The following is a 25,481-nucleotide window of genomic DNA, read 5'->3' as shown; positions in this document are numbered from 1 at the left end:
AACCTCCAACTCTTGGGCTTAAGCGATTCTCTCGCCTCAGCCTCCCAAGTAGCTGAGACTACATGTAGGCACCCGCCACAACACCTGGCTATTTTTGTTGTTGTTGTTGTCATTGTTGTTTGGCAGGGCCTGGGCTGGATTCGAACCCACCAACCCCAATGTATATGGCTGGCACCCTAGGCACTAAGCTACAGGTGCCAAGCCAATGTGAGGTTAATGCTAACCTAATCATTCATTAACCCACAAATGATTAGGTTACATTGTTTGCATTTGTTAGGTAAAGTTCAAGTTGTAGTTGAGTCCTTCACCCAGGGGATATGCTGAACACTCTTACTTTGTGACTGTTAAGTGAGAGCACACCCATTCCCCTCCCTCCCCCTTTTCCTCTTCCCTCCTCCCATCTCCCCCCCACCTGAATTTGTGTTTTTCTCTCATGTGGGGGTGTAGTTGTTTATTTATTGGTCCTTCCAATCCACTCTTTTTGTTCTCAGGGTTGTACTATAAATTCCAGAGGGGCATCAGGCTCTTTGGTGGTCTTGGAGTATTTTCTGTGACCTTAGTGACCAGATTTCCTTTCTACCCCCTTTGGTAATCTCCCCTGGCAAGCTAAGGGGAAAAATGCTTCGGTCACCCCTAGTCCAGAACACTGCATGTGTGCATGCCTAGGTGTGCCTGCATGTTGGGACTTAAGACGTGCTGATGGCGAGTTTTGGGCAGGGGCAGAGAGGTGAGGGAAGGAGAAGATGTGTGGTAGTGTGAAGAGATCCTGGAGGGTCTTAGGCTTCCCTTCAAGCTTGTCATCTCCACTCTAGAGAAACCACCCTGACGGTGGCTGAGGCCAAGTGGGAGAGGCCAAAGGACTCAGGTCCTACAGACAGCACCTTATAGACAACAGAGGCTCTGGGGCCAGGGACAGGGGTGCCTTCTTGTAAGAAAGTTTCTTCTGGCACCCAGGGCTCTGGCTTATTGACTTCAGAAAGCACCAAGTGAAGGCTCGGCACCTGTGGCACAGTGGTTACAGCACCACATACACCAAGGGTGGCAGTTTCTAACCCAGCCCAGGCCAGGTAAACAAGAATGACAACTGCAACAAAAAATGGCCAGGTGTTGTGGCAGGTGCCTGTAGTCTCAGCTACTCAGGAGGCTGAGGCAAGAGAATTGCTTAAGCCCAGGAGTTTGAGGTTGCTGTGAGCTATGACGCCACAGCACTCTACCCAGGGAGACATAGTGAGACTCAGTCTCAAAAAAAAAAAAAAAAAAAGAACCAAGTGACTGCGGGAAGACTAGGGGAAGAGTCATGGAGGATGGCTCTGCAGTTAGGGCCTCGTGGTGCGAGAGGCAGGCTACCCCAGTTTGAATTTCATCACATTCACTTGCTAGCGGTATGGCCGTGGGCAAGTAGTTTCATGGGCCTCTGAACCTCAGTTTCCTCATCTGACAAGCAGCATAGCGTAGTAATAATTGAAAACATGGACTCTGGAGTCAGACTATGAGATTCAAATTCCAGTTCTGCCTTTTAGTAGTGGAACAATCTTGGGCAAGTTATTTAACCTTCTTGTGCCTCAGTCTTTTCATCTTTACAATGTGAACAGTAACAGTCCCCCCCTCCTATAGTTGAGGGACATAAGCTGTTTCTCAGTGTGAGAGGCTAAAACTATGACTTTTGCCAAGGGTTGTAGCTGAGGGAAGGAAAGGTCTCGAGATTAAACCAGAGAGCCCTAGTTTCTGCTTCCCCAAAGCCTGTGTTTGACCACTGTTCAGTTCTGTTTAATTTGCTAGATCAAATAAAAACTGAAGGTGGCCAGCTGTTTCCCTGTCAGTTACCAGGGACCTTTGGATTTTGTGACCCTGCTTTAAGCATCGTTGCCAAGGGCTCTGGAGAGCAGCAGTGTTGGGAGAAGAGGCAGTCCCAAGAAGAAAAACAACCCCTCCCCCCCTTCCAAGAGGTGCCATTCAGGGATGGAGGCTCCAGGAGAGAAGGGATGCTGGTTGCTGGGGGAAGGTCTCGTCTGACATAGCACCCTTTCCATCTCTGGCCAGCTGCATACCCAGGGCTTCCCCACTCCATCCCATCCCACCTAGGTGGGTGGAGGTACAACTCTTACCAATTCGCACTCTCCATGAGCAGGAGCTTCGGAAATAGGAATAGAGGATGGGCTAAGGAGAGAGAGGACAAAGGTGCATGTTAGTCCATGTTTGGTGAGTTCTCAGCCTCAGGTGCACCTGCTGGGGAGGAGGAATCAGTCCTCAGGCAAGGGGCTCCAAGCCCACACTGCTTCCTCTCACTTGGCCAGAACTTCCTCTGTAGGCTTGTGTCTGAGCAACTCAGGCCTGGTTCCCCTGGGAGTCATGGGAAGTCCTTTGGCTTCTAATTGTGCTGAGTGGTTCCTGAAGGGGTAGTTAGCGTACAAGAGCCTTCCTTACCTTGGTAGACTCAGTCATGGTTCTGTTGTGACTCTTGGCCTCCTCAGGGAATGTCCCCTCTCACAGAGCTGCCGGGCAGTGGAAGGAAGCCTAAGGGGGTGGATCCCATGAGCCAATGGGGAATTTGCTCTGGACAGGCATCATGGGAACTTTGATTCGGGGTAGAAAGGGCATCTCTTTCCAACTCCTGGGAAGTTTCTTATGCTCCTGGTGGAGCCAGGTTTGGTGTTCTGGGCAGACAGTATGGCCTGACTTTAGGGCAGTGGTGTGTGTGACAGTGGCTGGGAGCTGGCATACCTCAGTGCCAGTATGCCAGCTTTAGTGTTCAGTTCTATGATGGCATAGGCTCCTTCCAGCATTGGCAGAAAAACAAAACATTCTAATTTTTGGATGCTTTGGTGCCCATCTCCTTCAACCCCTCCATCCCCACCTAGTCCTCCAGGCTCTCAGCTGGAAATGTAAAAACAGGTACAGATACGCCCATTCACTGAAAAGGTGAGGTTGCAAGCTGGCAGGTCACAGGGATCCTATCTGGTCCTCAAAAGTGTTCTATTTAGTCTATGCAGAAGTTTAAAATGTTTCAACTAGTTATCAATGTTTATAAATCAGGACCTTTCATATATAAATTCTGTTGTCTTTTCTCTTTTTTTTTTCCTAAGAGATGAGGTCTCCTGCCCAAGCTAGAGTGCGGCAACATCATCATAGCTCACTGTAGCCTCAAACTGCTGGTCTCAAGTGATCCTCCTGTCTCAGCCTCCCAAGTAGGTGGGACTACAGGTACACACAGCACACCTGGCTTTCTACTTTAAAATATGTGGAGATAATGGATTTGGGTTCCTGATTGGAGCACAGTAATGGCCCTGCCAGTTAGGTATGCCCTCTCAGGTCTGCCACTGCCCAGGCCTGGCCTACTTTTCTCAATTTTGTTACCTTAAAGTCTCTGGAGGCAGCTGGTGTGTGACCTCAAAAATTTAAGAGACTCAAAGGTAATTTCTCTGGTACTTCTTGGGTAACCAGCATTTCAAAGCGAGACCCAGGAAGAGTTTCCAGTGATCAGCACTCATGAATCTTCCTACTGACATATGTATCCATCCTTGACGGAGGACTTGAGGGAGTTTCTCAGATCACTCCTATTACTGAGATTCCTTCTTGTCTCTGTCATCCCCCGCCCCAACCCCACACTATACACCAAGTTCTTGTCTGACCCTGTTCTCACTATCCCTGCACTAATAACTTAGTCTTCTAGGTAGACAAAGGCACAAATGGAAACACAGATCCTCCTAAGGTGGTTTCCAAGCCCAGGCATCCCAATCTGTCCTCAAGGTACCTTTTATGGGGACAGTAAAGATGGTTCTGGCATAGAGATCAGGCAATAGGTGGCAAGTGCCCTTTATAAGAGGAGCAGTTGGGTGGCCACAACTGGATCTTCCTTATTTGGAGACACCGCTTTCCTTATCTAGCATGGCTGGTGGGACCCTTGGGGTCAAGAGACAGGGACTGTTGGTGAAGTACAGACCACTAGAGAGTGACAGACATTAGCTTAGAATTCTTAAGAAATGCTTTACCTAATGACTAAATGCTACACCCTTGAACTGTACTGAGGGTGACCAGAGGCATGGTGAAAGTCACTGTCCTTCATTATGCACCTTAAGTAGGAAACCTGAAATCTCTTAGGCAATTTCTGCTCCTTTTTTTTAATTTAGAGTCTCACTATGTCGCCCTGGGTAGAGTGCCATGGCGTCACAGCTCATAGCAACCTCCAACTCTTGGGCTTAAGTGATTCTCTTGCCTCAGCCTCCCAAGTAGCTGGGACTATAGGTGCCCACCACAAAGCCCAGGTATTTTTTTGTTGCAGTTGTTTAGCTGGCCCGGGCTGGGTTGGAACCTGCCACCCTCAGGTTGTGGCTGACACTGTAACCACTGTGCTAAGGGCGCCAAGCTAGCCATTTCTGTTCCTTCTCTTACCAGTGATAACTACAGAAACCATTCTCTGGTCCTTTTTGCACTTATAGAACTAAATTTTAAGCCCAAGTAGCTATCTTATCACCACTCCTGGGAAGAACTGTGTTTCCAATTCAACTCTATACGGTTTACTCAACGCTTACTTTATTTTTTAAAATTTTATTATTTTTTGAGACAGAGTCTAGTTCTGTAGTCCTACCCCCTCCCCCCCAAAGTGCAGTGGCCTCTGCACTGGGCCTCAAACTTCTGGGCCCAAGTGATCCTCCAGACTCAGCCTCCTGAGTAGCCTGGCTAATTTTTCCCATTTTTAGAAGAGTTGGGGGTCTCTTTCCTCCGTTGGTATCAATCTCCTATATTCAAGTGATCCCCCTTCCCTTGGCCTTTTAGAGTGCTAGGATTACAGGAGTTACCACGCCGGGATTTACTTACTTATTTTTGAGAGAGTCTCACTTTGTCCCCCTTGGTAGAGTGCAATGGTGTCATAGCTCACAGCAACCTCAAACTCTTGGGCACAAGCAATCTTGTCAGCCATCCAAATAGCTGGGACTACAGGCGCCCGCCACAATGCCCAGCTATTTTTAGAAACCGGATCTGCTCTTACTCAGGCTGGTCTCCAACTACCGAGCTCAGATTTTAATATTTCTTACATGTGAGTTTAGAAAAAGACTCCTAAAATCTCATCTGGCAGTTGGAGGGCTATACATTATTAAGGTGACGCTATCTCCCACCTAATGTGTAGCTCTCCTTCGTATTACGACAGCGATTCTCAAATTTCAAAGCGCGCCTAAGACTCAACTGGGTTGCTTAACAAAATTTTGCAGATTCTCGGGTCGTTCCACGACGGCTCTGGGACGGACCCAGGGAAGTGCATGTCACAGCAAGGGACTGCGAGTGCATGTCACAGCAAGGTACTGCGATTACTTTCCTCACCCCTCGTGCTCTCTCAGAAAGCAAGCACATCGGATGAAAGAGCAGCACCTACGGCTGTGCGGATCTGGGAGGCAAGGATTGACGTTTGGAAGTTGTGTAGGGGTAACACGGAGCCGCAGGGCACCTGGAAACAGCGCGCAGGCGCAGAGCGTGCTTGGCTGGCGCATTGCACGCTGGGAGTCGTTGTCCGCTGCGGGCGAGCGGAGCGGCTCACCTTTGACCCCGCCCCCCCAGGACTTCTTCGGGTTCCTAACTAGCGTCCCTCTCCCGGATGCGTGGCACAGACCTTCCCCGCTTGCATCTCGCACTTTGCGCCTGAGACTCGTCCACGAGTAAGACCCAGAGACACCCCGATGAGTCAGACCCTTGACTGCCGTCCGGGTACAGCGACTGGACTAGAATGATCTTTCCGGTCGCTTCCGTCCGGCCTAGCCCTCCTGCCACGCCCCGCCTCCCGGCGCTGCTGGGAGTTGCAGTCCTCTGAGTCCATCCCGCTCCCGTCTGGCCTCCGGGCCTCCCTGCCCTGCCGGTCCCGACATGCTCTGCGCCACCGGCCGCCTCCTAGCGGCCCGGGCGGCCGCCACGCTGTCCGCCCCGCCCGGCGCCCGGGGCTCTGCGCTCCGTTGCCGGCGCAGGGAACTACTTTTCCCAGAGCACTCCGAGCCGCCCTTTCGTGATTTCTTGGCGGGACGGCTGACAAGACCGAGTGTGCCTCCGGGCCGGAGGGTGATCTTGAGGAGGGGGAGGATGCCGCCGGCCACGGGCGGAGGCTTGGCAGGGTCCGAGCTGCGTGCCCGGAGGGGCCGCGGTGGACCCCCGGCGGCTAGGCCCGCGAGCCGGGACGTGGCCGCTGAGGCTGCAGCGCCAAGCCCCAAACGGTCTGCTCCAGGCTCGCAGCGCCTCGAGGCGGCCGGCTGGTGGGCCCTACTGGCCTTGGTGACGCTGCTGTCCTTCGCCACCCGCTTCCACCGTCTGGACGAGCCGCGGCACATCTGGTGAGTGACAGGGAATCCGCGAGCACCATGGCAACCAGGAGGGAGGAACACCGCCTTCTGATTGGCCCGGGGGCACGAAGGGGCGGGGGCCTAAGCGGAGGAGAAATTGAGGTTTCGCGTGGTTGGTCTCTAGAGAACTGTGGGCTCCGTGAGAGGAGTTCTTATGCTGTGGTTGGGGACAGTGGGGTAGGATCTGAGGAAGCAGTGCTCATGTCTTCCAGGTTATACTGGAGTGCCTCACCTGCATGTCAAATTGCGGTTTTTAAAGGTGTTTTGAACGTCACAAAGAATTGGGAAATTCCTGGTACAGAATTTCCGAAGGCCTGAGTTCCTACTTTGCATGGTTTGAAGGAATCAGCAGCGGGGAATATTCCTAACTGGGTGCCTTCATCTTTTAGAGCAGTGATAGTTTGGGTGTCCAGGAATGGTGACGGGATTCCAGGAAGCAAATCGAAGGTTGTCCTCTGGAGAAGGGATTTATTTTTTTGAAAGCTTTATTTTGTACTGCTCAGATGCTAGGCACATTTGCTGCTCAAAACTTATTAGCTGAGCATAAAAAGTATTAATTTGGTTTCCGGCTGGAAGGAGGAAAAGTTTTATACAATTTGAAAGTGGTTGGTTTATCTGGCCAACAAGTGATAATCATGTTTTCTCAGTAACACTGAGAAGAAAGTTAGTGTAGAGGAAGTTATAAAACAAGCAAGAAAACAAACTGTCAGGGTTGCCCTACTTGGAAATTAATCAGTTAGCCTGTTACTGTGTCTTGACTACTGACAGAAGATATGAGACTCCTGGGTTAGAGACAAAAGACTTGATTACATGAAGCAGGATGAATAGCAGCATATTGGAGGTAGTTTCCCTTGTCCCCAGGTCCCACAGGGTGATGCTGCGGGTGCAAATGGACCCACATACAGTGCGTTACATCGAAGCAAAGGAATAAGAAGCTTGAGGAATCTACTGTTTATAGCATATGGTTAACAGACCTATTCTTTCTCCTGGAAGGGGTACATTACCTCATCTCTCAAGGTTACTTGCGAAACAATCCTGAGAAATGGTCTAGGTGAAATACAGTCAGGGCCTTGCATTCTTGGCATTCCCAGAAAGATGTGTAGATGTATGAGACATCCAACTCTCTCTCTCACCGCACCGTCCTACACTGTCTTGGCTTCCAGCAGATTTTCACATGCAACTCCACTGGCTTAACTGGTTACCTGGGCTGACAGAGGTAGGGACCAAATATGTTGGATTTGTCTCATGCAGCATTTAATTAAGACTTTTATCAGTGGGACTCTAAGCAGCAGGATGAGGTCAACCTGCAGTATTTACCTCAGCCATGCTCTCTGGGGTTCTGGATTCAGCCATCTATACATACGTCCTGGGGGAACCAAGAAAGCTCATTTTAGATAGCTGGGATGCAGTCTAAGGCAATCTGTTATAACCCATGCACAGGTTGGATTTGCATCTCATCTTTGGTGCCATTGTCAATAATTTACACACACATCCCTATGCAAAAAAATAAAGCAACTCTTATACCCAGTGGAAAGACATTTCCTGGCCCATTCTTCTTTATATACTAGCATATTACCTAAAAGAGCTCACTCCAGGATTTTTTGCTAAATTTTATTTGGATCACCATCAAATTTGATTTAGATTACCATCACAGTCACATGGGCAGTGTCCATGAATAGGTGCAGCCTAAGTCACTATAATCACTATACAAAGCATAACCCAAGAGCCTAGGATGTCGGGAGAAGCATATCATTGTATCAGGTCCATGTTTGGCACTTGATGTTGGTATCATCAGACATATGGAAATAATTCAAGACTGGCCATATCCACAAGAGTTTTTGTTTACATAGTGGGATGACAAGCACAGCTATAGGTCAGAGTGCTACCTCAGTTGCCACATAACTTATGTGAACCCTATAAGTGTTTTCCCAGGCTTTGGTGCTAGACCCAGGGACACTGTTTCCCTTCTCTTTATGTCTAAGGTGTTCCATGGAAAACCGTGACTATTGGTCCATTGTTTCTTTCTTTCCACTGCCACATAATTAGTGTGTCCCACTCTGGTACCTACAACTTCATCTTTTCTCCAGTTATCTCCTACCAATATCTAGATCTTTTTGCCAAGGACATTGTTAGAAAATTGACAGAGGCCCATGATATCGCCTAGCCTGACACATGTAAGCCACTGTTGGGGGATATGAAAAGCAGTGTACTCAACCAAGTGATCGTTATCTTTATGCTTTAGGACCATGTCATTCCAAGACAATCCAAACAACTAAACTAAAATGAAGTTTAAGTTCTGTAGACACTCTCCAACCACTTCCAACTGAGCTGGTTCTTTTTGTCTTTTCTTTTTTTTTTAGAGACAGAGTCTCACTTTGTTGCCCTTGGTAGAGTACTGTCGCATCACAGCTCACAGCAACCTCCAGCTCTTGGGCTTAGGCGATTCTCTTGCCTCAGCCTCCTGAGTAACCAGGACTACAGGCACTGCCACAACAACCGGCTATTTTTTTTTGTTGCAGTTTGGCTGGGGCTGGGTTTGAACCTGCCACCCTCGGTATAGAGATTGGCACCCTACTCACTGAGTCACAGGCGCCGCCTTTTTTTTTTTTTTTAATGGGGAAAAGAAAGACAAATCATGTTCAGAAATGGTTAGGGAAAAATCTCAAATGTTCAAAATAGGTTTATATAACCCTCCACCCCTTTATCTTTGGTGGCCAAGAAAAGAACCCTCTCTGAGGATGACTGTATTAGGTGACCAAACTGTTTTACTAAAGTATATGGACCAGGAGGAGGTGAGGGAGGTTGAGTCTGAAATCTTTTTGAGTTGACTTTTTTTGATAGGACTATTCAGTGTTTGATAATATCAGATACCTATAGATAGTAGGGAGTGTGGAATGTCCCTCTGAAAACTTTGACTGTTGGCCCATTGTTGGGTAGGCATTGTAACAAAAAGGTGTACTGTTGTTAGACTGTAGATGGTTCAGAACACTAAAAACATGAAGAGTTTGGTTTCAGGGGCCACAGTGGTATATGTAGAGTCAGATTATTGGACTGGAATAGTATCATCGACACTGAAACTTGAAAAAGTATCAGCAGTAGCAAGGTACCAAAGATATCCCCAAGAAGGCAACAAATTTCTAATGTAGTCAATTTCCTAGGCACAAGCAGGGCCACTGCTTGTGGTTTCCTTTACTGTAAGATAAGCAGGCCAACTTTTGGCAGGAGTCACAATTCTGGAATTGTGGTCTGCTTCACAGACATGTCCTTTGTGCTCAGTTCATAATGGTAGATGTGTTTCCACACCTGGTGGGTGGATGAACCCAGGTGGCTATGGCAGCCATCTGGATGTTGTGGCCTTGATCAGCAGCCTGATTCTAACCAGGCTCATCAGAGTACCAGCTCTTACTGTGGACATCTACATGAGTGATCCAGACTGTCTCATTGACAGGTAGTAGTGATTTGTTCTGCAGCTCTCAGTTTCAGAAGAGTATCTGTAATCACTCAGTATTTCATATTCCAAAGCTATACCAGATGCTTCAACCCTTACTGCAGTTAGCCATCTAGAACTGTCAAGGGCTGGCTGGCTGCTGCCATCCATTGAACATCATTAACTTTTTTTTTTTTTTTTTTTTGAGACAGCGCCTCAAGCTGTCCCCCTGGGCAGAGTGCCGTGGCATTACAGCTCACAGCAACCTCCAACTCCTGGGCTCAAGCGAGTCTCCTGCCTCAGCCTCCCAAGTAGCTGGGACCACAGGCGCCCGCCACAACGCCCGGCCATTTTTTGGTTGCAGCCATCATTGTTGTTTGGCGGGTCCGGGCTGGGGATTCGAACCCGCCACCTTAGGTGTACGTGGCTGGCGCCTTAGCCGGTTGAGCTATAGGCACCGAGCCAACATCATTAACTTTTAATTTGGCCTAACCAACAGTGACCAGGCATAGACATTTAGAGGAATCCTTGTGAATCAAGTTCCCCCTCCCCTATCCCATCCCATCCCAAACCAGTGCTTATGTTTCTGCTCCAGGTAGTGGAGTGGAAGATAGTTTCTTCTAAGGGGGATCCGCCAGTTTTTCATATAAAACTGAGATGCCTTTAGGGCCAGGCAGGCTAGATTCTTGAATATATGATTTTCACAAGACCAGTGAGTCTTGTTGAGCCCTTCCCTTGTTGGCAGTAAATTCCAAATTGATGCACTCCAAAGTAGGATTATTAGGCCAGAGAGTCCTGAGGCCTTCATGATTCAGGCGATCAGTTTCAACGTGAGTTGGTTCAGTAGTCCTTGTTCACCTGACCTTTTAAAAAGGATGTACTTGGTACCTATGGCCAGCAGGTGGTGCTGTTATCCGCATGAATGGGCTCTTTGCACTCCAGCAGGAAGTGTTTTGTTTTGTTTTGTTTTGTTTTTTGAGACAAAGAGGTTCACTATGTCACCACCGTAGAGTGTGGTGGCATCATAGCTCACAGCAAACTCAAACTCCTGGGCTCAAGTGATTCTTTTGCCTCAGCCTCCCAAGTAGCTGGGACTATAGGTGCTCACCACAGTGCCCGGCTATTTTTTTGTTGGAGTTGTCCAGCCAGTAAGTTTTTTAAGTTATGATTTCCCTTTCTCTTCCACAGATTTGTATTATTTCTCCTGGACCACCAGGAAGGAACAGGATCACCCCTCTATATGCAACAGTTCATGAACAGAGTAATCCTCTTTGATGCCTTTGGGATCACTGTAGCTGTGTGTTCTGCAGTGGAAGCCACATTGAAGTGGCCCGAAGGGCCCCTACCTGCAGGGTCACTTTATGTTCCCTTCCAACTGGGAACATGACTCAGACTCTGTCAGCTGAATTTGGAAACTTTCTTCTTGAACTAATAAGTCTGAAAGGTTCATGTCAGGGGCATAGTAACAGCCACCCAAAGGTTGATTATGTCCTTTCCCAGTCAGAGAGTGAGGGGAGTGCTGCACGCAGTGGGTGGGGAGAAGCTTTTTTCATCCTTTAGTTGGTCACGAGGCTTGTACCCCTTTCTCCCCATTGTTGTTGCCTGGGTCCGATGAGCCTTGGGGCTGGAGGGCCCCCTTTCTTTTAGTCCCTATACACAATGCTGCAGGGACACTGTTTCCCTTCCTGTTGTCCTTAGTGCCTTGGTGACCTCTGTGCCTAGCAAATCCTCCTCTGTGAGGCTGGGTGGAGTAATGTGGCCCCTGTATCCTGCAGAGCCCTGAGTTTAAGTCCATCTCTCCCTTGGTGTTCCCCAGCATGCTAGGGTGAGTGAGTGTGGCCTCAGTCCCTTTTGGAGACACAGACAGAGCTTTTGGCCCCACCTTTGATCATCTTATTCTTTTGATTTTTTTTTTTTTTTTTGAGACAGAATCTTAAGCTGTCATTCTGGGTAGAGTGCCATGGTGTCACAGCTCATAGCAACCTCAAACTCTTAGGCTTAAGCAATTCTCTTGCCTCAGTCCCAGCTACTTGGGACTATAGGCGCCTACCACAATGCCTGGCTGTTTTTGGTTGTAGTTGTCATTGTTGTTTGGCAGGCCTGGGCTGGATTTGAACCTGCCAGCTCTGGTGTATGTGGCTGACACCCTAGCTGCTGAACTACAGGTGCTGGAGCCAATCATCTTATTCTTTAAAGCAGCTGATGTTGTGGTAGAGGATGCGGAATCAAGGGGCACAGAAGAGAGAGTGGTTCTGAGCCAGTAAGCAAAGCACATACACTTTTGGCTTGAGCATGCAGCTCACCCAAGGATCTTTCAGGGTTTTCCTTTTACTCGAAGTCCTGATCATATATTGGTTTCATAATAGTACTGAGTACATTGGATCCTTGTTTCTGTATCATTTATTGAAACTTTGGAGACTTGTTGATTCATCAGCCATATCCATACTGCCTTTTGGCTTAGCTGCTGACCTCGCCTCCCCATTGTCATGCTTATATCTCTCCCTCATCTGCCCAGAGGACAGGTAGCAATTACCAAGGCAGTATTCTGGCTGGTTTCAATGTGCCCTGTCTCCACTCAACTTCTTTAATACTTTGGACAGGGGGGGACTCTAATACCCCATTGTCTGCCCATGGGTGCCCTTATTTGATAAGCTCTAGTTCTCACCATCCTATGCTTGTTCCCCAAACTGTCAGGATCTGAGCTTTTATTTTAGCCTACTTGCAAGCTGGTAAGTTAGTCTGTCACTGTTTTATAGATGCTGGTTGAAGACAAGGTCCTGGGTTAGAGACTAAGGGCTTTATTTCCTGTGGCACAGCAAGCAGGACAAGCATCAGCATGTTCGCATCAGTGCTGCTTGTCCCCAGAGTCCCACACAATGCTGTGGGTCTGCATAAATGCTTGCACATCGCGGGGCGGGGGGGCTTGCATTGTAGCTGAGGATTATTGAGCTTGGGGTTTCAGTGTTTAATAGCAAGCAGTAAGCAAGACTGTTCTCTGTCCCAGAGGGAGACACTGACTCTTCCCTTGAGGTTGTTTGCTGTAAACATAACCCTGAGCAATGGCCTGGCAAAGAGGGTCAGGACCTTGCATTCTTGGCATACCTGACAAGGCCCATAGGAGTATAAGAGAGTCATGGAGGACTGTCTCTCCCAACACAAACAAGCAATAAAAGTTGAGAGGAAATATGAGTATTGCTACTGGTTTTACATGAGAAACTTTTAAAGTAAAAATCTCATGCCTTTTTGTTAGGATGTTACTTTCAAACTAACCACAAATGTTGGGGCAGTCTAAATAGTGGCCAGCACATGAGGTCTGTATAGTCTCTAGAGTTCTTTCCCATGTGTTATCTGAGTAAGCCCTAATAACCCCCTAGGAGGTGGGCATGGCAGCTATGTCATTGTCTTCATGTGTAGATTAGAAAAGAGGTCTGGAGAGAGTAAGCAGTTTTATTACATTATGCCCTTAGTAAGTGGTGGAGCTGGGACTGGATCTCTCTTCTTCCTGCAAACCTGTTTTGTCACACTGCTTTGAAGTTATTCTTCTCTTTGGCATCACATGCCACCATGCCACTGTCTTCATCCCCTGTCAAGCAGCCTGCTTACTAGACGTAGATGTAGATTTACTGTTCTGCCCCTCTATTGGACAAGAGAGGGGAGAAAATAACAAATAAAAATGCCCAGACTCTGCCTGATGGTTTGGCTGCTTTCTTAAAGGCCTCAGTATAAAGACATTTATGTGCTTGTATAGAGGAACAGGACTTTGCATTGTGTTCAAAAGCTGATGTGTTAGAAGCACTTACTTGCAAAATAACTTATGCAAGGGGATAGGTTTCACTCTGAACTTAGTAGGAAAACCCTCAATTTTTAGGTTCTGGTTTTGTTCATTATAATAAGAGCATAGTCAGAAGGTTACTTATCATAAGGTTGATGAGCAAAATCAGGTTCCTGTAACAATCATGGTTTATAGTCTCTGTCTGATCAGTAGCCTAACAATGTGGGAGTGTACCTTCTAATAGCAAATGTAGTCTCAGAAGTTAACAGATTTGGAAGAACATGTACTACAAACCTTTTCATATTATAGGAAAACTCTTTGTCCTTTTAAAATAAATAGAAACTTAAGATGCAGAGTAAGTACACAAACATGTAACTTAAATTTATGGTAAGCGGCTGGTAAATATCTGCTAACCTTTCTCATAAGTAAAAGCTAATGACAGCTTGAGGTTGTGCTCTCTCAAATCACTTTTGTCAAAGCTTATTTTAAAAATTCAAACATTTTCATTAATTGCTTGAAATGCATAGCCTTTGGTTTTAAGTTTAATTTTAACTATTCTTTATTAAGGCTATTTGGTGTTTATGATAATTTAATAATTCTCGTTTCTCTTTTTTTCCTTCAGTTGGGATGAGACTCACTTTGGGAAGATGGGAAGTTACTATATCAACCGCACCTTTTTCTTTGATGTGCACCCACCTCTGGGAAAGGTGAGGAGTTCTCTAATCTGGGCAGATGGTTCCTCAGGGTTGGAGACAAGTCTCCATTTTGGATTTAATTCTTGGACTATAGAAAAAAATTCCGTGACATTGGAGACCAGCTACTTTCATGGAAAATCATTGGTGTTTTAAGGGTGTTTGGGCTTAGAAATGGAGAAAGAGTTCATCAACTAAGGGATGGATGAACAAGATGTAGTCTATGGAATATGATTCAGCCATAAAAAGGAATGACATTCTGATACGTGCTATAGTGTGGATGAACCTTAAAAACATTCTAACAGGAAGAAGCCAGACACAAAATGTCACATATTATATGATTATATTATATGAAATGTGCAGAATGGGAAAATCCATAGAGATAGAAAGTAAATTAGTGGTTGTCAGGGTATGGGGGGAGGGAGAATTAGGGAGTGACTACAAATGGGTAGGGGTTTCTTTTTGGAATCATGAGATGTTCTGGAAGTGGGTAGTGGTGATGATTGTACAATCTTGTAAATATTACTTAAAACTACTGATTGTATACTTTAAAGTGGTAAATTTTATGTGAATTTTATCTAAATTTAAAAAAAATAGAAGGAATGGATTACATAATGCAGAAATAGTTGAGGGGAGCTTATTGTCAACATGGGACCTAACCCCTCCCCTCCATGTGCGTTATTTGACTTTATTCCTCTTGGATGTTTTACAGTTAGAAATTCCACCAATTACCTTTTTTTTTTTTTTTTGCAGTTTTTGGGCTGGGGCTGCGTTTGAACCCCCCACCTCCGGCATATGGGGCTGGTGCCCTACTCCTTTGAGCCGCAGGTGCTGCCCGAAATTCCACCAATTAGAATTCATGTTACTCTTTTAAAAACAAACACCTCTCAGAAGGCTAATGGATGGGCCCTATAATTCACTCAAGACTTTCTTTCTAACTGGAGACTAGGATCTTGGGCACCAATGTGACAAGAATCTGCCTGTGATTAGTTGGAAAGTGATTCGGGCACATAGCACTTGGGATGGAGGCAGAGGTGGCAGGAGGCAGGGATAGCCAGCTGTTACTGGTGGACTTGTGGAAGGGTGAGAACATGGGGTAGGGACCTGCAGGAGGGGTGAGAGGAAGGTAGGACAGGTGGCCCATTTCAAAATTGGCTCTGAGCCCAGGGAAAGAGTAGAAAATATTTTGTTCCTTCATGCCTCCTTTATAACCTAACAACAATAAAAATAGCAGCAATTAAATACTTAGTCTATTCTAGGCATCTGAGATGCATTATATCATGTAAGCCTCCCAAAAACCTTATAAACTAGGTTTTGTTGTACCCCATTTTACAGTACAGATGAGGAAACTGGATAAGATAAGTAAAGATAAGTAGGTTGCATAGGGAACAAAGCTAATAAGTGGTGGAATCAGACTGGCTTAGAGCCTGCTCTCAGCGCCACACTGCCTCACGGCGGTGCCTTGTCTAAGACTATGTCTGTTACTACTATAGAATTAAGTGGCAGAATATGTTGAGTATTTGCATTGGGTTAGCCTGATGTCTGCCTGATAGAGGAAATTTTTCACAAGAAATCCAGCCCATTCTTTTTTTTTTTTTTTTTTTTGAAACAGAGTCTCACTATGTTGCCCTGGGTAGTGCTATGGTGTCACAGCTCACAGCAACCTCCAACTCTTGGGCTTAAGCGATTCTCTGGCATCAGCCTTCCAAGTAGCTGGGACTACAGGCACTTGCCACAACGCCCAGCTATTTTTTGGGCTGGGGGGAGTGTAGTTGTCATTATTGTTTGGCAGGCTGGGGCTGGGTTCGAACCCGTGAGCTCTGGTATATGTGGCTGGCACCCTAGCTGCTGAGCTACAGGCACTGAGCCAGCCCAGTCTTTAAGCTGGGGACTGACTATCCTTTTATGGAGTGTCAGCACACTGTGGACATGTGGAAGACACTGGCTGATATATTTAATTTACTTAGGCCTCCTTCCTCAACATCTGAAGGGAGAAAAGTGAGGCTTCTTTCTGGGAAATGTGGCCCATCTATACCCTTAATTTACCTTCTGATGGTTCTGTGTTCTATTTCTGGTTGAAAGAGAGTGATGAAAAAGTTGGAAACCTGTGAGACAGCAAAGTAGTTTCCCCTGGTTCTGAGGCCAGGCCAGTAAAAGAATCAAAAACTCTCTCAAAGTGGCAAGTAGGACGTTTTCTCTGAGGCTGATATCTGCCCCCTCACACTGGCCTCCAGCTCTCTGTACCTGGGGCTCCAGTAAATAGGAATTAAAAAATACTAAAAATGCTTATACATAATACAACTTTTTTTAATTTTCTTCTTCTTCTTCTTAGTTTTTGCAGTTTTTGGCCGGGGCTGGGTTTGAACCCACCACCTCTGGCATATGAGGCTGGCACCCTACTCCACTGAGCCATAGGTACCACCCCATAATAAAATTTTTGATCAGTACTGAAGGAAGTAAAAGATCAGAAAGACTCTTCCATGTTTCTGTTCCTCAGTGGTAACTATAGTCAGCTTTGTTAATAGTATCTTATATATCCATCCTCTCAGGAATTTTTTTTTGTTTTGTTTTCTTTTTTGATTTTGGAGACAGAGTCTCGCTCTGTTGGCCAGGCTAGAGTGCTATGGCCTTAGCCTAGTTTATAGCAACCTCAAACTCCAGGGTTCAGGTTGTCTTCCTGCCTCAGCCTCCCAAGTACATAGGACTACAGGCACCCGCCATAACGCCTGGCTAGTTTTTCTATTTTTAGTAGAGATGGGGATCTCACTCTTGCTCAGGCTGGTGTGGAACTTGTGAGCTCAAGCAATCTCCCCTCCTCAGCCTCCAGAGTGCTGGGAATACAGGCATGAGCCACCATGTCCAGACTACTTCATTCTTTTTAATGGCTGTATATCATTCCATTATACAGATGTACTGTACAGTATTTTATCCCTCTTCAATTGCTGAGCATGTATGCTGCTTCCAATTTTTAGCCATAATAAAGGTAACGGTAGTGAACATCCTTGTGCAGGCACCTTTGTATAGTTGTATGTCTGAAAGATTCCCCACAGCCAAACTTAGAGTCCAAGAATATGCACATTAGAAATTAGTTTAGCTAGACAGAGTCTTACTCTCTTATCCCCTGGGTTGAGTGGTGTTGTAGCTCACAGCAACCTCAAAGTGTTAGGTTTAAGCAATCCTTTTGCCTCAGCCTCTCCAGTAGCTGGGACTACAGGTGTCTGCCTTAACTCTCAGCTAGTTTTTCTATTTTTTTGGTGGAGGCGGGGGTCTCCTCTGGCTCAGGCTGGTCCCAAGCTCCTGAGCTCAGGCAATCCACCCGCCTCAGTCTCCTAGAGTGCTAGGATTATACATATGAGAGCCACTGTGTCCAGCCTAAAAGTATTGTAATAATATGTACTCCCACAAGCAATGTATGAAGGTGCTTTCCTCCTCACATCATTGCCAGCACTGGTATGATTATACTTTAAAAACCCTCAATTGGAGAGCAAAACATGGTGTATCACTGTTTTCATTTGCATGTCTTTTTAAGTTAGGTTGAACAGTTTGAGTTATTTTTCATGTTTATTAACTATTTGTATTTTGTTTTCTGTTTTTCTAGTAGGTTGTTCTTCTTTTTCTGTTGATTTGAATGAATTATTTAGTTAGGAAATTAGGTCAGGGTTTTAATCATGAGGGAACTGACTGGGAATTGAATTCTGAGTGCCTGTTAAGTGGTTGGCATTGTGTTAGATGTTTTTCTTGCAACATCACCTCTAATCCTCACAAGCTTTGCAAAGAAGGTTTCTTTCTTTTTTTTTTTTTTAAATTTAATTAATTAATTAATTAATTTATGAGGCAGAGTCTCACTGTGTCACCCTCAGTAGAGGGTCATGGCATCATAGCTCACAGCAACCTGAAACTCTTGAGCTCAAATGATTCTCTTGCCTCAGCTTCCCAAGTAGCTGGGACCACAGGTGCCCGCCACAATGCCTGGCCATTTTTTTTTTTTTTTAGTTGCAGATGTCATTGTTTAGTAGGCCTGGGCCAGGCTTGAACCTACCACCTTTGGTGTATGTGGCTGGCACCCCATTCACTGAGCCACGAGCACCAAGCCTGCAAGGAAGGTTTTATTACCCATAGTTCAGAGATGTCAAGTTCAAATCAGAGAGCAATGTGGGATGCCAAGATCCAATTCATCTGTGTGTTTCTTTACTCCAGACCAGCCAGGCAGTCTAGGAATTTATGACCAGCACCATCAGTCTTGTCCTCAGAGATCCCAGGGCGGAAGGGGTCCATTTGCTTGCCACTTGTCAGTTTTAGTTCATCTAGGTGTTTGGATGACCCTGTCTTTTCAGTACTTTAAGTTACTTCATATTAAATTAACCTCTGGATCCTGGAATTCTCTCCCACCCTCTTTTTTAACCTTTTAACTGTGAATAAGAACAAGCACCTATAGGGTAGTCAAACAGTTTGTTTGGTGTGAACGATGTCTTTAGGTGTGCAATACAAGGTGTTCATTTGGTGGGCACACACTTGTAGACGTTGATTTTGCAAACCAAACCTTGATGACTTGAGTCTGTAAGCATCATATGCTTTGTTTTCAATATTTTTCACAGTTGTGCCTAAAATAATTTGTACAAATAGTGGATTCTTGTGGGGATATATAGAAATATGGTGTACAATAAATTCGAAGTGTGATCGGGTTCACAGGACTCCATCATTGTTGGAGAATTTGGATATAGAGGTAGTTTTAAGCCAGGAACTGTGGCTCATGCCTGTAATCCTAGCACTCTGGGAGGCCAAGGTGGGTGAATTGCCTGAGTTTCTAAATTTGAGTCCAGGCTGAGCAAGGGCAAAACCCCATGTCTTAAAAAAAAAAAGAACTTGACATTGTGGCAGGCGCCTATAGTCCTAGCTACTTGGGAGGCTGAGATAAGAGGGTCACTTGAGCACAAGAGTTTGAGGTTGCTGTGAACTGTGACACCACAGCACTCTACCAAGGGTGACACAGTGAGACTCTGTCTCACAGAAAAACAATATAGAGGAACCTTTAAAAATACTTCTTACAAAAAACATAAACCATCAAATACCTCAGAATCTGGGTAACAGATTCTGGAAAATAAAAATGTAGAACCTATTTCAAATTTAAAAGATGTTCATCCTCTGCAACTTCAATGGAAAGAAAATTTGAATCCCCAAATGTATGATATTAATGGCAGTGTATCAGGAATAAAGGTCAATATTCATACCAAAGCATTAATTTTAGTAATCTTCCAGCTGTCTTCTCAGCACATTTGGTTAAGCATATTGTACAACTCTGGAGGAAGAACTGTTTCTGATAACCATCCATTCCGTCTCACGGAAAGGCATTTCCATCAAAGTATAGCAGTCCAACAGGAATATGATAAAATGCCCCCCAGAGATGTGTTGTTTGCACAAAACATGCAAAGCAAAACACAGTGTCAGCACATACAGTGTCATGTGGGTTTATGTATTGAACCATGCTTTGAATTGTACCATAGGAAAAAGGATTATTAAATTTTTATTGATATGGGAAAGCTTTATCATTTTGTATTAATTTTTGTTTGCACATTACTTTTTTTTTTTTGAGACAGAGTCTCACTTTGTTGTCCTCTCAGTGGCGTCACAGCTCACAGCAACCTCAAACTCTAGGAGTTAAGCAATTCTCTTGCCTCAACTTCCCAAGTAGCAGGGACTACAGGCGCCCACCACAACACCCAGTTATTTTTTTGTTGTTGTTGCAGTTGTCTTTTTTTTTTTTGAGACAGAGCCTCAGGCTGTCCCCCTAGGTAGAGTGCTATGGCTTCACTGCTCACAGCAACCTCCAAATCCTGGGCTCAAGTGAGTCTCCTGCCTCTGCCTCCCAAGTAGCTGGGACCACAGGTGCCTGCCACAACACCCGGCTATTTTTTGGTTGCAGTCATTATTGTTGTTTGGCGGGTCTGGGCTGGATTCGAACCTGCCACCTTAGGTATATGTGGCTGGTGCCATAGCTGCTTGAGCCATAGGCGCCGAGCCTGTTGCAGTTGTCATTGTTGTTTAGCTGGCCTGGGCTGGGTTCGAATCCGCCACCCTCAGTGCATATGGCTGACACTGTAACCACTGTGCTATGGGTGCTGAGCCTGCACATTACTTTTTTTCTTTTTTCTTTTTTGAGACATCACACCTCACAGCAACCTCCAATTCCTTGGCTCAAGCAAGTCTCCTGCCTCAGCCACCCGAGTAGCTGGGACCACAGGGGCCTGCCACAATGCCTGGCTATATTTTGGTTGCAGCTGTCATTGTTGTTTGGCGGGCCCGGGCTGGATTTGAACCTGCCACCTTAGGTGTATGTGGCTGGCACCTTAGCCACTTGACCCACAGGCGCTGAGCCCATTACTTTTTTCCTATAATAAAATATTGAAACTAAAACCAACTTGGGTGAATTGTTTTGATTAGTAAGAAACTAAAGAACGTCCAGTAAGCATGCCGAAAGCTAAGGGTTGGTGCCATCACTGCACGCCTCAATTGGTAGTTTCCTTTCTGAGCGCTCTGCAGTCAAAAGGTTAAACCAGGCCTTCATAGTCATTTACTGCCAAACATTGACTTTTGTATTCTGACTGGGAACTATAGAGAGTGGCTCTGTTTCGAACTACTTAGAGAAAAAAGTGAGTTGGTTAGTGGTCCAAATCCAAGCTTCTCTAGAGGTGTTGCTAGGAGGGGCTTTCCCTGCTCGGCCAGTGTGTTCTGTCCCTGCACACAGCCTGAAAGAGCCCAGGGGTCAGGCTGGAGCAGCCCAGGGCTGTCACAGATGGTTGGCATTTGCTGACAAGTTTTATACCTTGTTCTTCCAGTTGGTTGCATGGAAAAGAGAACTTTACATTGTTGATGGCTAGAGAAGTATAGAAATGGAGGGGCTGATCTCAAAATTTCCAAGGACTTGCAACTCAGTCTCAGTTTATAGTCGATTTGTTCTGGTTTGGAGGTGCCAAGTTTGCCTTTCTGTGCAGTTTGGAAACAGGAGAAGCTGTTCTCTGGCCTGTTGGCCTTGTCTCTCTTCCCCTCTGGGCAAGTGCACGTCTTTGCATTCCTCTCTCACACTTTCTTCCTTCCTCTCTATTCATGGTGTATAGCTAGTTGGTCATTTTTCTCCCTCCTCACTGTGACTTGGGACCTCATTTTCCTTTCAAAAGGCCAGTCTCTGAGGAATCAGCAACTTCCCATGACTTCAGTAGCTGTCATGTTTCATAACAGATAAAAGAAGACAGACTGAGAGAGCCCCTCACTGTCTCTGCCCTTCAAATCGTGGGTCATTTTTTCTTCCCAAGTGTTTAGTCTGCACTGTTCCTAAGAACTTGGCCGTAACACAAGAGAGGATTTGTCTGGAGCAATGAGATCTGTAAACAAAAGATTCTTTGCTCTGTAACAGCTGCAGAAGAAAATGTCACATTGGCAACTTTTTCTGTGGACAGTTGTCAAGGGAAGCCGAAGTCTGTGGGTACAGCTGGAAGGAAGTTCACGGGGCAGAGGAATCTTTTCCCAAAGGCCTCTCATCTTTCTGTTTGTTCTCCTTCTCTCCTCAGATGCTGATAGGCCTTGCGGGCTACTTGAGTGGATATGATGGTACCTTTTTGTTCCAGAAGCCTGGGGACAAATATGAGCATCACAACTACATGGGAATGAGAGGAGTAAGACTTTTTGACTTAATATAGACTTGACTGAACCCTGGGGCCACACTCAGTCAGAAATGTTACAGTAGGCAGCCCTAGAGTGGTGACAGGTATAGATAAAGAAACTTTGGGATGCTGAGAAAAGGGGAGGATGATGTAGTGTAGAGATTCAAAACTGAGGTAGGGAAGAAGGGAGGGGAAGCCATGAGTAACAGAGAGATGATGTAGACTGGAGCACACACACACTGTCACCTGTTCCCTGTCCATGTCTAGTGTCAGACATTGGGGAGCAGCCTGGGACCTAGGCAGTCAGAGTCTCCTGCCGCCCCTACATCACCTTGGTGCACTTGTGCCCTGCAGACTTTTTCTTCCTGAAGCTATAGCCTACCCCTGAGAATCTTTTCTTCAGGTTTTGACTTGGCATGGTGGCTCATGCCTGTAATTCCAATACTTTGGAAAACTAAGGTGGGAGGGTCTGAGACCAGCCTGTGCAAAACAGAGAGATACCCCTGCACGTGCACACACACACACATAGACACACACACACACACTAGCTGGGCATGGTGGTACATCTATAGTCCTGTTGCTTGGGAGGCTGAGGCAAGAGGAGAGCATGAACCCAAGAGCTCAAGGTTTCAGTGAGCTGTTTATGCTGCTGCATTCCAGCCTAGGTGACAGAGCTAGACCCCGTCTCAAAAGAAAAGAAAAGAAATTTTGGCATCCCCTCACTCTTGACGCCAGCTTCTTACTTCTCTTCCCCTGAAGATTTTAGACACACAAGGAGTTTTCCAGCCTTATTTATTTTTTTTTTTTCCTGAGACAGAGCCTCAAGCTGTCCCCCTGGGTAGAGTGCTATGGCTTCACTGCTCACAGCAACCTCCAACTCCTGGGCTCAAGTGAGTCTCCTGCCTCCGCCTCCCAAGTAGCTGGTACCACAGGCACCTGCCACAACGCCTGGCCATTTTTTGGTTGCAGCCATCATTGTTGTTTGGCGGGCCTGGGCTGGATTCAAACCCGCCACCTTAGGTGTACGTGGCTGGCACCTTAGCTGATTGAGCTACAGGCGCCAAGCCGTTTTCAAGCCTTATTGAAGGCTGTTCTAGGCCCTCTGTGCCTGATCCTGAGCACCTGTACCTCTAGCTGAATGAAACCTGAGGAAACTGACTTCCAATGAGGGGTATACAGAGAAGTTTGCATTTATTAGCCTCTTTCCTTGAGGATCTCACAACAAAAGATAAATGACTATATTCTTATTTGGGCTAACCCTGGATGATTTGAGTGGTCATATCATGCCATATTAAACAAGGAGCGTTTCCTACCCTCAAGTTCATATTCTGTAGTGATTCACTGTCTTCCTAATGACTTTTGATTAGGCCTGACTCACTGTGGACCTGCTTTGGAAATTGAGGAGGCCAAATATAACAGCCTGTCACACTAGAGCTCATTGCTTTCTGTTGGCAAAAAGTGACAACCTAAATGTGAGAAATTTGCATTCTCTATCTTTTTATTTTGATGGGAAAGGTAGGGGGATGGAAGAGGGCTGGTGATTTAAAAAATTCAAAGAACAAAACAACCCTCCAGATACTGAAGTGTCAAGCAGTCTTTTTTCCAAAATCAAAATATACACTAAATATACACAAAATTTACTCTATCATGTAGAGTAAATAGTGGTTTCTAGTGTGATTGAAGAAAAGAACCAAGGGAGACATAACAAATAATGTTAGAAATAATAATTCTGGCCAGATAGGTGGATTGCCTGAGCTTATGAGTTTAAGACCAACTGAGCAAGAGCAAAACTAGCCAGGCACTGTGGTTGGTGCCTGTAGTCCTGGCTACCTGGGAGACTGAGGAAAGAGGATCACTTTAGCCCAAGAGTTTGAGGTTGCTGTGAGCTATGACACCATGGCACTCAACCAGGCAACTGAGTAAGACTCTGTCTCAAAAAAAAAAAAAAAGTAACAACTCTCTGAAATGTTAGGATACCTTCAGAAAGGTCTTTCTCAACTTATATCTATATTATACCTATAATTTTGTAATGGAAGCTAATGTTTTTCTTTTCTTTTTTCCTTTTGAGACAGAGTCATACTTTGTCACCCTCAGTAGAGTGCTGTGGGGTCATAGTTGACACCAACCTCAAACTCTTGGGCCCAAGAGATCTTTTTGCCTCAGCCTCCCGGGTAGTTGGGACTATAGGCACCTGCCACAATGCCTGGCTATTTTTTAGAGACTGGGTCTCACTCTTGCTCAGGCTGGTCTTGAATTCCTGAGCTCAAGCAGTCCACCCACCTTGGCCTTCCAGAGTGCTAGGATTAGAGGTGTGAGCCACCATGCCCAGGGAGAAGCTATTGTTCATTATTACTTTCTCTGTGTTAATAACATTCTCTAGTGTTTAATCTTCAGAATAAACTTAATGATATAGAAACTCTTTATGTTTCATATTACATAGATGAGGAGGCTGAGATGAGCTAGCAGTGATGGGTATATATTGTTGCTCGATGGGAATATATGTATTACTTGATTTGATTCTTCACTGTTACCTTACTCTTTTCTTATTTATAGATACTCTGTTACCTTTTCTTATTTATAGGTATTCTATTCTTTGGGTTACCGAAGTCATGCCTTCATCACTCATGCCTTCATCACGGCCCTTTATCTAAACACTAGTTTGTACCCAGTCACGTAGATCACTAATGTTTAACTTGGCTTGTTATGTGAGAGCTTTGCTGTTCCTTCTCTAGTTCTGTGCATTCCTTGGTTCCTGGCTGATCCCCTTTGCTTACCTCACTGTACTGGATCTGTCCAAGTCCCTCCCAGCAGCACTACTCACCGCTGCTCTTCTCACTTTTGGTAAGTTGTCTTATGTATACCATAATTTGGGGAAATGGGCTGCCATGGTGTGAATGTAGCTGGAAATCAGTATGTTCAAGAGTCCTATCTATGCCCAATTCCTAATTAACTTTAGGATTGGGTAAAGTGTATTACAAGTCTCATTTTATTCATTGGTAATACTTATATGTATATAAATACTTATATATACAAGCATTTATGTTATTGGAGAAGAGAGTTGGCATGGGTAATCCTATGGGATAGATCATCTCCAAGTTATTAACGCTTGAGTTTGGAATGCATAATAAGATAAATTTGTGTGTGTGTGTTTGAAGGAAGCTTATAATTCAATTTTACTTATCCTAGGTTAATATTAAGGTTTTGCATTTCCTAAACTAATTTTAACTTAATGCAAAGATAAATACCCCACAAGTGGCTGGATGGCAGGGGATAGCAAAATGGGAACTTAAACGTTTTCTGTGGATAATCCTCATGCAGATAAATGAGAGTTGATTTAGAAGTCAATCCTATAGCTAGCCTTGTTCTTATGGAAATGAATTTATGACCTCATGGAACTTAATATTTAAAGAAGTCCAGACCAATTTAGGTGGGTATTTTAGGAGTTTGCTTTTACAGATACATTTCTTTTTTTGACAAATACATTACCAGATTATAGGCTCTCTCTGTAGAAGATTGGTGGCTTTTTCCTTGTATCTTTAATTTTCCTCTTCAGTTATTCATTCATTCAGTCATTTATTTATTTTTCATTCAACAATTATTTTTCAGGCACCTCCC

The 25,481-nt window shown here is 45.3% G+C and overlaps 2 protein-coding genes across 4 annotated transcripts in view; one reads left to right on the top strand and one right to left on the bottom strand.

Moving 5' to 3' along the window:
* The window catches only part of GSTZ1 (glutathione S-transferase zeta 1), an 11,277-nt gene extending 5,576 nt beyond the window's left edge, over window positions 1-5,701 (bottom strand). The window contains exons 1-2 of one of the 3 annotated variants that reach the window (XM_003786939.3): window positions 5,603-5,701; window positions 2,106-2,157 (exon numbers count right to left, since the gene is read on the bottom strand). In XM_003786939.3, the coding sequence (XP_003786987.1) occupies window positions 2,106-2,157; window positions 5,603-5,617 (67 nt within the window). In that variant the 5' untranslated portion in view covers window positions 5,618-5,701. Of the gene's footprint in view, window positions 1-2,105; window positions 2,158-2,424; window positions 2,715-5,602 lie in introns of those variants that run through there. The other 2 variants (XM_003786940.3, XM_012803504.2) reach the window with 2 other exon arrangements.
* Window positions 5,702-5,864: 163 nt separating this feature from the next.
* POMT2 (protein O-mannosyltransferase 2) overlaps window positions 5,865-25,481 on the top strand; it is a 48,526-nt gene continuing 28,909 nt past the window's right edge. Inside the window, exons 1-4 of the mRNA XM_003786937.3 lie at window positions 5,865-6,311; window positions 14,142-14,226; window positions 21,774-21,878; window positions 24,599-24,707. Of these exons, the coding sequence (XP_003786985.2) occupies window positions 6,064-6,311; window positions 14,142-14,226; window positions 21,774-21,878; window positions 24,599-24,707 (547 nt within the window). The 5' untranslated portion in view covers window positions 5,865-6,063. The remainder of the gene's footprint in view (window positions 6,312-14,141; window positions 14,227-21,773; window positions 21,879-24,598; window positions 24,708-25,481) is intronic.

This window comes from Otolemur garnettii, unplaced genomic scaffold (assembly GCF_000181295.1).
Source record: "Otolemur garnettii isolate 467f Iridium unplaced genomic scaffold, OtoGar3 scaffold00020, whole genome shotgun sequence".
NCBI lineage: Eukaryota > Metazoa > Chordata > Mammalia > Primates > Galagidae > Otolemur > Otolemur garnettii.
Note: the sequence above shows the minus strand (reverse complement) of the source record. Positions and strands in the feature narration are given on the sequence as shown.